The following is an 11781-nucleotide window of genomic DNA, read 5'->3' as shown; positions in this document are numbered from 1 at the left end:
GATGTATTGTTTGCATGCCAATTCGTAGCTTCCCTCATTACCTTGCATGTTATAGTGTGTGGATTCCTTTGTGCATCGTTGGACACTCTTGACACTCTTCAACACCCACATTCATAGTACATGTTAAAGTGAAGGCACTATTTATTGACAGATGAATGAAATACATCACTTTTAATAGGAAGCTCAACCTCAGCCTCTCATTTACTGTAATAAACTATGGAAGCATCAGTGATGACCTGCTTGTATTCAAGAAGTACTTAAAGACAATTTTCTCCCTCTAGTGGTCATGTATGAAACAGTCAGTGTGTGCCTGGACAGCTGTGAGTGGAATGATCCAGTTTGACTAAATCAATAAAAATCTAATAGATTGTTGGAATAATCTGTAATCAGAGGTGACAAATCATCAGATCTGTAGTGACTGAAAAACTGAACACAAAATGTTTAATTTTGAAAATGATCGCACAATTTACATGTGAGAACTGATTATTATGAAGCAAACTAGCATAATCTCCATGGAAATCCACACTCAGAGACAGGCGCTCATTGTAATGTTAATACAATTGAAACTGGTTTAAATCTTCACTGCTGACAATAAGAATATAATAACATATGCTTTGTTGTTGTTTTGAGGTTGTTTTGTTTGGTTTCAGATGAAGGTCATACAAATATCTCTCTCTCAATTTTATTTATATAGCACCGAATCACAACAACAGTCACCTCAAGGCGCTTTATATTGTACAGTAGACCCTACAATAATACATACAGAGAAAAACCCAACAATCATATGACCCCCTATGAGCAGCACTTTGGCGACAGTGGGAAGGAAAAACTCCCTTTTAACAGGAAGAAACCTCTGGCAGAAATGCACTTATTACTTCATGCAAAATCTCCTTTTAACTTGGCTTGAGTAATGAATTGTGAACCTTCCTGCATTCATTCCCTTCTTGCTAAGCTGTGGTGCTGTTGTTGTCATGTTTAACAGAGTTCCTTATTGTTTCTCCCTCCTTGTGTCACTTTTCCAAACATGAACTTTAATGTCTGTGGATTCTGGACGTCTTTATGAAGAAGCAACTGGTGAACCTGTGTGTCCATTAACAATTGCAGCAGGTTGGTCCTTGGCGCAATGACGCAATGTCACCACCAGGGGGTGGGAATCATGCAGGTCCGAGTTCGACTATCACTCCACCTGATGATGTCATCATTAGGGGTAAGGTCTTTAAGTACTGGAGCACTACAATAATGTGCATGTGTATGAATCACTACCATCAGTATTTCTATGATGACAAAACAGCATTAACATAACTGTGATGAGTTTTGGTCTATTTAACTTCTTTGTTCTTTAAATAAGACAACAACAATATTTTGTTCTCTCATCTCTAAACTACACAGTGTAGAGATCTCCATAGTTTCTTTTACTATTGTGCTGAACAGACACACAACAAACATACAGTCACATGAACAAATGAATGTAATCTTTATTAAGATTTAAAGAAAATAAGGCCATTTCATTAAGAACAGCAAGCGTGCTGAGCGTGTGATTTATTCAGTTATTATAACAAACTGTAAAAGAATTAATGATCTAATTGTATTCATGAAGTATGTAAAGTCAAGCATCGCCCTCTAGTGGCCATAAACAACCCTTGCGGGAGGATTAATGTAACGTTGCAGTTATTAAGCGTAGTTTCATTATTATAAAACACTTGTTTCTTCTGGATGTTTTTAGCTTTTAATGATAAACTCATCATCTCTTGGTGTTGTGTGTTTGTTTGTCAGATCTAAGTCAGTGTTTTAATTCAAATTATTAAAAAAAAACACACTTCAGGTTTTTCACTGGTGAACAGTATATTTAAATAATTGTATTCACTTCTATCTTTAGACAAGAAAGTCAGTCTCCCACTCAGTGTGTTTGAACCAATAGAAAGCTGGTGCTCAGAGGAAGAGGGCGGGCTTTACTTGGTGTCAGTGACAGAAATGACAAAAAGCTCAAATGAGTGAGAAGGACGATGAAGGAAACATCTGTGCTGTGTCTGCTCTGTAAGTAGAATCTCTGTGTTTGTTTGAATTCTTGTACTTTGACTGTCTGCTCTCCTGATAACTGATGATGGAGGAGAAGACATGAAAAACAAATCAGGCTGAAATCAAGTTCAAAACACCACGAGGACCAACTGCAGGTCTGAACTGACTCTTTATCTTTGCTCAGGAGTCGAGGAAACACAGCAGGCAGTGAAAAGATCAAATCATTCACTCATTATATCAACACAGCTGCACAGTGGACACATGACTTTTAAAAGTAGTTGATAATTTTTACTCACATTAAAGTCAATGCACATAAAAAGCTGCTTTCAAGATATAAACTGTGAGAACAGTACAAAATTACATCATTACTTGTCAATAACTGTAAGATAAACCTCAAGACATGTTAATAAAAACAGAATTTAAAGATATGTAAATGATATTAAAAAAGTACAGGTGTGACAGAGGTGCAGTGGTTAGTGTCTATGTAAGTTTCCTCTCACAGTCCAAAGACAAGTTAGACTAACTGATGATTCTAAAGTGGCTGCAGGTGTAATGTCTGTAATGTAATAATAATGTAATAATGTAATAATGTAATAACATCTGTGATAGAGTCTAAAGTGGACAAGCAGCAGAATGGATACATGGTTCTGTTTTTTTGTTTTGTTTTAGTTTTACACATTTTTCCAGTATTTTTTTCCAGTGAGTTTGTGTGTTTGTCGGATGTTTGTGTGGAGTTGTTCTTTATGTTCACCTCAAATCAACCTAAGTGTCATTTCTCTTTAGTTCTGATCTCACTGCTGAGCTGCACAACAAACCAAGGTCAGTAACCTTCTTCTGTCGTTTCATCTGCAATCCTGTTCTACTTATCATTTAATACATTAATGTAAATTTTAAACACTAAAGTTGACAAGTTTCACCAACATCTAACCACTAACACCTGCTACACTTTGCCTTCACCACTTCCCTCAGACCCGTTCACTTGCATACTTTCAAATCGGAAACTTTTCGCTGTTTCTACAATTTCTAACCTTATTCAAAAATTCAAGTAATCCACTCGTCAGTTTGACCCTCTTAAAACTTACCCTGTGTTCACCATAATAACTGATATTATTCAGTTTTCCTTCACCTTTCTAATCAGCCTTTACAACACCTGTACTTAAGAAACTGCATATAAAAAATATAAAAACAATACCTCTCATCCTAAATTCAACTCTTTGTAACTAACATCCTATCTCTAAACACTCTGTGGCTTGCAAACCCTAAACATGCTGCACGAAAATTGGTCCACCCCAAGGATCGGGTCCCCCGACACAAACAAAGGAACATAGTGTTCGCTGTTATGTGCCAAAATTTATACATCGGGGAAACCAAACAACCTCTAGTGAAGCGGATGGCACAACACAGAAGAGCTACCTCGTCAGGCCAGGACTCTGCAGTCTATTCACACCTACGGGCCATCCTCTGTACACATCCTGGACAGGGAGGAACGCTGGTTTGAGGGCAGAGTAAAGGAGGCCATTTACATGAAAAGGGAAAGACCATCTCTGAATCGAGTAGGGGGCCTAAGGGTACATCTTTCGCCATCTTACAATGCTGTGATTGCAGCCATTCCCCAACTCTCTGTGAATGGTACTCATGGCCATTGATCAGTGGTTGTTGATCAATGGTCATGAGAATTTGCATATTAATGATCAAGGAACTGACCTCTGTTGAGATTATTCTGTTATTATATGTTACCATATATATGTAATCAAAGTAGTTGAATTATGATACCGCTGTAGATCATATTATACCCTTTAATATAGAGTGTGTGATCAGTATGTAGTTTAGTCCTCATTATACTTTTGAGTTAGAAGAACATAATCATTTTGTAGTTCATTAGATAAGTGTGCATCATTCTGTATCCTTGATCGGCTGTGAATGTCTTACACTGTTTTCTTGACATGCTTTACTGCTGAATCATCAAGAGAAGGTTGTAAGCAGGAGACTTGGTGTCTAGGGAGATAGACAACATTCCATACCCCCACCTTTGCAGGGAGCAGAGAAGACAGGGAGCCGAGGTCATAATTTAGTAAGAGAGAAAGAATGTGAATGTTTAGACTTTTATGACTAGGTGGGGGCCACTAGAGACTATAAAAAGCTGAGCAACCCGTCACCATTTTGAGACTTGCTGTGACCCTCTGCAGGCAGCTCTCCCCATCATGATGGTTCAAATGCTCTTAAGTGTTGAATTGTATGGAAATAAATGATTGTTGATTGAGCATTTATACACCGAGTATTGTCCTTCCTTCAGCCCAAAGATTCAAAGAATTGGGAGATTTCAACACCTCCCAGCCCATTGTTCCTTCAGTGGTGCTAGTTTCAGTCATTATGCAAATACAGTGTTTATAAACCTGCAGTCAGCTGAGACTGAAGAAATCACTTGAACGAGTTACAAAAAGTTTCCCCCACTGAAAACATTATGTCCAGATGAACAAAATCAACCTTTTGGGATTCTTTCCATAGTTTTTCAGTTGGATTCAGGTGATTGGCTGGACCATTCTAGCAGCTTTATGTCGTTTTTGTGAAACCAGCTGAGTTTCCTTTTGTGTGTTTTTGCAATCATTGTCTTGCTTGACTCTGTTGACCCTCGCTTCATCTTCATCACTCTGGTAGATGGCAACAGATTTTTATCAAGAATGTCATTTTTCCATTCGTCCTTCCTTCAATTACACGAGTGCGCCTGTCACAGCTGCGATGACAGTCTTGTAGGGTTGAAGGGAAAAGTGCCCAAACGCAGATGATGAGAGTGAGCTTTATTTACAAAATGGTGAGAAAACAGGCTGAGCAGAGGTTGGAGGACCGAAACTAAGATAAATGTAAACTGGGGAGAATCTAACAAATTAAACTGAAACCTAAACTCATGGGATGACATGCATGGAGAAACACAGGAAGACATGCGGAGGAAACACAGATGGACCAGTGACCAGCACAAGAGAACACACACTATAAATAAACACAGAGGGAAGCGAAGAAACTGCACACAGAAGAGACACAGCTGAACTTAACAAATATGATGAGACAGGGAGGATATAAACTGGATGCACTAACATCAGATATGGACCTTCAAAGTAAAACAGGAAATACACTGACAGAATTCAGAGACAGAGTACAGACAGAGTAAGATGAGGAGCATAGAGACCAAAACCTAAGAACAAGCAATACAGAAACCAAACACTAGTAACCAAGAAGAAACTACAGACCAGTAAAACTAATAATAAAACATCAAAACACTGAGTCACACAGAGGGGGCTCTCTGAGTGCTGAGTACAGTCGTGGCCAAAAGTTTGGAGAATGACACAAATATTAGTTTTCACAAAGCGTGCTGCTTCAGTGTTTTTAGATCTTTGTGTCAGTTGTTTCAGTGATGTATTGAAATAGAATTACAAGCACTTCAAAGTTTCAAATGCTTTTATTGAGAATTACATCACGTTTATGCAAAGAATCAATATTTGCAGTGTTGGCCCTTCATTTTCAGGACCTCTGCAATTCAACTGGGCATGCTCTCAACTTCTGGGCCAAATCCTGACTGATAGCAACCCAGTCTGTCATAATCAATCTTGGAGTTTGTCAGAATTAGTGGGTTTTTGTTTGTCCACCTGCCTCTTGAGGATTGACCACAAGTTCTCAATTGGACTGAGGTCTGGGGAGTTCCCTGGCCATGGACCCAAAATGATTTGTTCCCTGAGCTACTTAGGTATCCCTTTGGCCTTATGGCACGGTGCTCCAGCGTGCTGGAAAATGCATTGTTCTTCATCAAACTGTTCTTGGATTGTTGGAAGAAGTTGCTGTTGGAGGATGTTTTGATACCATTCTTTATTCATGGCTGTGTTTTTGGGAAAAATTGTGAGTGCAGCCCACTCCCTTGGATGAGAAGCAGCCCCACACATGAATGGTCTCAGGATGCTTTACTTCACCCCAGTCCTCAGCAGTCCACTCGCTGTACTTTTTGCAGAATACCAGTTCTTCCCTGATGGTTTTTTTGGAGAGAAGTGGCTTCTTTGCTGCCCTTCTTGACACCTGGCCATCATCCAAAGGTGTTCACCTCACTGTGTGTGCAGATGCGCTCACACCTGCCTGCTGCCATTCCTGAGCAAGCTCTGCACTGGTGGCACTCCGATAGCGCAGCTGAATTATCTTTAGGAGGCGGTCCTGGTGTTTGCTGGACTTTCTTGAGCGCCCTGAAGCCGTCTTCACAATAATTGAACCTCTTTCCTTGAAGTTCTTGATGATCTGATAAATGGTTGATTTAGGTGCAGTCTTAGTAGCAACAACATCCTTGCCTGTGAAGCCCTTTTTATGTAACACACTGATGGCTACATGTGTTTCCTTCCAGGTAACCATGTTTAACAGGAAGAACAATGATGTCAAGCATCCAGTCTGCTATTCTAACTCAGTCAGCATAACAAAATGATCTCCAGCCTTGCGCTCGTAAACATTGTCACTTGAGTTGATGAGAACATTATTGAAATGATCTCAGCAGGTCCTTTTATGGCATGAAATGCTGAATGATGAAATGCAGTGGAAATTGAATTTTTGAGATTCATTTCATTTTCATGACAAAGAAGGATTTTGCAATTCATCTGATCACTCGTCATAACATTCTGGAGTATATGGAAATTGCTATCATAAAAACTGAAGCAGCAAACTTTGTGTCATTCTCAAAGCTTTTGGCCACGGCTGTACAGTAAAAAAACAAACACTGCATAAGAACTATTCATTGGTTTTAATCATCATGAGATGTTTCTTGTGTGACATTTTGATAATGAGACACATATGGAAGTGAACCAGCTGATATTAATTTGCACTAACTGGCAGGATTGCTTTCTAATTATTTATAGATTTCAGCTGGTTTCATGACTGCCCATGCCTTTCTACCTCTCTCTCTCCCTTTCCTCTGTCATTTCTCATTATTACGCACAATTTATGGATTTCTACGGTTTGATTTCTTTGCGTGTGTGGATCGGTTGTCACCCACACCCGGTGTCAGTAGCATCTTTGGAAATAAATTTACTGAAGAAATTATTGTACTTATTTTTACTTATTTTACCTGCTGGTAACCCTCTGTTATTAATGGTTTTATGTATTGCAAACTTAAAATATTTTGGTTTATTCGTATTGCTTTTAACTTAAGTTAATGTTTCCAGAATGGATCTCAGATATAAAACTGATGAAACAACTGATTAAGCAAAACATGCTAACAATTGTGTCAGATTTCATAAAATAAACAGATCATTGGTTTTTCATTGTAACCCTCACAGCTCGTCTGACTGTGAGTCCCAGCAGCTCTCAGTTCTTTAAAGGAGACTTTGTGTCTCTGAGCTGTGAGGAGGACGACAGCTCTGCTGGATGGACTCTGAGGAGAAACACAAGCAAACAACAGATGAGTCAATGTGAAGATGGGTGGGGGGAGGCAGTTGGTTCCTCCTGTGACATCAATGTTTTCCCATGGGACAATGGAGTTTACTGGTGTCAGTCCAGAGAGGGTCCCATCAGTAACATGGTTAACCTGACAGTCACTGGTAAGCTGAGTGTGTGGAGTTAGTGTTGATGAAGCTGTGTGTAAATGGATGAAATGCTGTAGTTTGTCTCTGTGCTCAGATAAATCAGTGATCCTGCAGAGTCCTGTCCTCCCTGTGATGGAGGGAGATGACGTCACTCTGCTCTGTAAAACAAAGACCACTCCCTCCAACCTCCCAGCTGCTTTCTATAAAGATGGCTCCCTCATCAGGAAGCAGCCTACAGGTCACATGACCATCCAGCATGTTTCCAGGTCTGATGAAGGCCTCTACAAGTGTGACATCAGCGGTCATGGAGAGTCTCCATCCAGCTGGATCACTGTCACAGGTGACACACTCACCTGTCTGTGTTTCTGCAGCTTTCAACATTCACAATGTGACGACAACTTAATGACTGTGTTTGCTTTATTATAGGGGAACACACCACCACACCTCCACCTACATCCACACCTCCACCTACATCCACAACTCCACCTACATCCACCTGTCCTCCTGGTTCCACCTCCATCACTCTTCCTCCATCACTCTCTCCTCCTGTTCTCTCTGTGTTGTCATCTGTTGGATCAGTCTGTGTTGTGGCTCTACTGGTGTTACTGGTTCTGCTGGTGAGACGATGTGTTCACAGGAAACCTGAAGGTGAGACTCAGACTTCCTGATGCTTCATGTCTGAGTTTGTTTATTAGAATAAATTTCACATTCATTATGACCACAGTAACAACTTTCTTACATGTAATCTCTGTTTACAGAACTTATATTATTGTTTAATTTTTATCGGATCAAGGTAATGGAGAAGATGACATCATCACTGACATCACGTGCAGTGTCATCAACATATCCAAGTGTCTGCAACAACCAATCAGAAAAAGTGAAGGTAATGCAATGTTTCAAACTTTTTTACGTCAGGATATTTGTAAATATTTTAAGACATCTTTGGGAGGAAATTTCCAAATATCATAAAAGTAGTTCTTCCTCTCCCTCCGCTCGTAAGCAAGACTTAAATTCTTCCATTTGGGGCTGAACTCATCCTCCTTACCCGAGGACCATGGCCTCAGACTTAGAGGCGTTAATTCTTATTCCCCTCTTGGCTGTGAACTGCTCCTGAGCGAGCATGAGTACATCACCTGATGAAGCCCTCAGTTATGAAGAGCATCTGTGACAAAGGGCCCAAGACCTTGGGCCCTTTGTCACAGAGCTATTCCAACTGTTTTACATGGACTGAATTGGTTTATTGCTTCTTATAGAGGGTCGCTCTTTGTCTGAACACACACTCTGGTCCAGTCAGTCTTAGGAAGCCCTAACAGTCCTTGACAACACAGTCTGTGGGATCACTGGGACACACAAATACCTCCACCACAGTATGGTGGCAATTCACTGACTGAAGGTCTGTGAAAATATCGCAGTATTGCGATATTTTGGATTTTGAAAATATTTTCTACCTGTATAATAAAAAAAGGGAAAGAAGAAATGTCTAAAAAATTTTGAAAGGCAAAGGTAGGAGAAGATGTTTTCATAGCAATACACATATACTTTTGTTATGAAATCGCCTTACCTAAAATGTGCAAACTTAGTCTTTCACTCTGTGCTTACTGAGTGTTGTTCACTGTGAGCTGGACTGTGTGTTTGTGGTCTGTGGTTAACTGAAGCTAACAGCTCTGCAGTCGTCCAGCATCCTGTTTCTGATAGAAAGAAAACACTTCAGCTGCAGGTGTTTCAACACAGAGCTGTTCATTTTAAACACACATCTCCAAGGACATGGAGACATGATCTGGAAAAGCATTTCTCTAAATCCTGCACACAGAAATTCAGCCAAAGTAGATTTAATTTTTAAAATAGTGTTCAGGCTGCGACAAGTGTTTGCTATGTGCTCTATAGTAAAGAGAGTCAATCTGCACTGAAAGCAGGTGGCAGCTTTGTGGTCGTCCAGTTTTCTTTTCCACAGAAACACCCCCACTTCTCTATTGTCAAAGCTGTGTCACAGTTGAGGTGTTAAGAACACTGAAAAGCTGCTGTGGTTTATAAAAATGATCACTTAATCTCTTCACAGTGCATCATGGTAAACAAATAATGCAGTAATCTAATATGTTTTATTCTCAGAGTGTGACTCAGCTGTGATCTACTCAGCAGTGAGAACTGAAGACGTCGGTTATGGACAAACAACCATCAGAACAAGAAGGCCCAGGTTCAGCTCCTTATCTTTGACTATGGACAGAGACAAGCGGCTCACCCTTTTTTCCAGCCATCATGGTAACCTAAGCTGAAAAAAAAAACCACGCTATGACTCATGCTCTTTACCAGATAAAAGCTTCACTTCACACTTATAAACCTTTATCTGGAAGCCTGTGAATCAAAAAAGTTGCAACTGGGGCTGATTGAACTGCAAAGCATGTAATCACTTTGCCACTGCTTCTTTTTACTGTTTAAACTGACATCCAGATAAATGCAAAGTATGTTTATTCCAGATAAACATACGTTGCATTTTTCAAGAAAACAGTATCAGCATGTTATATGTCAGAGATTGGAGGACGATTTTCATTGTGATGTTCATACAATTATATTATACTCGGCCTTAAGACAAATGGACCATAACAGGCCATTCAAAGCAGAAGTTATTACAAAATGCTCTGTAGTAACCTTTAGCCATCCAGAGGAAACAGAACGTTTCTTTTCTGGATTTTGAAGCTTGGAAATATTCAAGTCAAAATGATCTAATTACACTTAAAATAAGACACAATCGGCTACAGAGCAACATTTCTGTAAGATACAGAAACTTGTTTCAAGACAGTGAATCTTGAAACTAGAGAGAAACTAGAGAATTTTCACTTGTTTCCATGGCAGATTTTTTCACTTAATACAAGATATTTTAGGTTGAAATTCACTAGATTCACTGTCTTAAAACAAGTTAATATACAGTGGGATTCAAAAGTTTTGACAGCCTTGTTATCAATATCAGTCATTATTTTCCTGTATAAATCGTTGGTTGTTACAATAAAAAATGTCAGTGAAATATATCATATAGGAGACACACACAGTGATATTTGAGAAGTGAAATGAAGTTTATTGGATTCACAGAAAGTGTGCAATAATTGTTTAAACAAAAGCAGGCAGGTGCATAAATTTGGGCATGACAAAAAAAAAAATGAAATCAATATTTAGTAGATCCGCCTTTTGCAGAAATTACAGCCTCTAAACGCTTCCTGTAGCTTCCAATGAGAGTCTGGATTGTGGTTGAAGGTATTTTGGACCATTCCTCTTTACAAAACATCTCTAGTTCATTCAGGTTTGATGGCTTCCGAGCACGGACAGCTCTCTTTAACTCACACCACAGATTTTCAATAATATTCAGGTCTGGGGACTGAGATGACTCAGATACTGAGTGGAATCCATGTGTCCCTCAGCTTTGACAAGATTCCCAGTCCCTGCACTGGCCCCACAGCCCCACAGCATGATGGAACCACCACCATATATTTTACTGTAGGTAGCAGGTGTTTTTCTTTGAATGCTGTGTTCTGTTTCCTCCATGCATAACGCCCCTTGTTATGCCCAAATACCTCAATCTTAGTTTCATCAGTCCCCAGCACCTTATTCCAGAATGAAGCCGGCTTGTCCAAATGTGCTTCAGCAAACCTCAAGCGGCTCTGTTTGTGCTGTAGGCGGAGAAAAGGCTTCCTCTGCATCACTCTCACATACAGCATCTCCTTGTGTAAAGTGCGAATGGTTGAACGATGCACAGTGACTCCATCTGCTGCAAGATGATGTTGTAGGTCTTTGGTGCTGGTCTGTGGGTTAACTCTGACAGTTCTCACCATTCATCGCTTCTCTCTATCTGAGATTTTTCTTGGTCTGCCACTTCGAGCCTTAACTTGAACTGAGCCTGTGGTCTTCAATTTTCTCAATATGTTCCAAACTGTGGAAACAGACAGCTTGAATCTCTGAGACAGCTTTCTGAATCCTTCCCCTAAACCATGATGGTGAACAATCTTTGTCTTCAGGTCATTTGAGAGTTGTTTTGAAACCCCCATGTTGCGACTCTTCAGAGAAAATTAAAAGAGGAGGGAAATTTACAATTAACCCCTTAAATACTTTTTCTCATTATTGGATTCACCTGTGTGTGTAGGGTCAGGGGTCACTGAGCTTACCGAGCCAATTTGAGTTCCAATAATTAGTTCTAAAGTTTTTGGAATCAATAAAATGACAACAGTGCCCAAAT

The 11781-nt window shown here is 39.8% G+C and overlaps 1 protein-coding gene across 1 annotated transcript; it reads left to right on the top strand.

Annotated features, from left to right (window-relative positions):
• Positions 1–2003: 2003 nt before the first annotated feature.
• LOC146578774 (uncharacterized) lies at positions 2004–10424 on the top strand. The gene is made up of 7 exons (XM_085268888.1): positions 2004–2034; positions 2800–2835; positions 7317–7577; positions 7657–7902; positions 7989–8210; positions 8356–8445; positions 9669–10424. Exons 1-7 carry the CDS (start codon positions 2004–2006, stop codon positions 9830–9832), a joined length of 1050 nt encoding a protein of 349 aa, XP_085125014.1. The 3' UTR covers positions 9833–10424.
• The last annotated feature ends 1357 nt before the right edge of the window (positions 10425–11781 follow it).

The sequence above is a fragment of the Mchenga conophoros genome, linkage group LG3 (genome assembly GCF_057382185.1).
Source record: "Mchenga conophoros isolate Kocher_MC1m ecotype Shallow Benthic linkage group LG3, M_conophoros_male_GT1.1, whole genome shotgun sequence".
Lineage (NCBI taxonomy): Eukaryota > Metazoa > Chordata > Actinopteri > Cichliformes > Cichlidae > Mchenga > Mchenga conophoros.
This window is presented reverse-complemented; position numbering and strand designations above follow the sequence as displayed.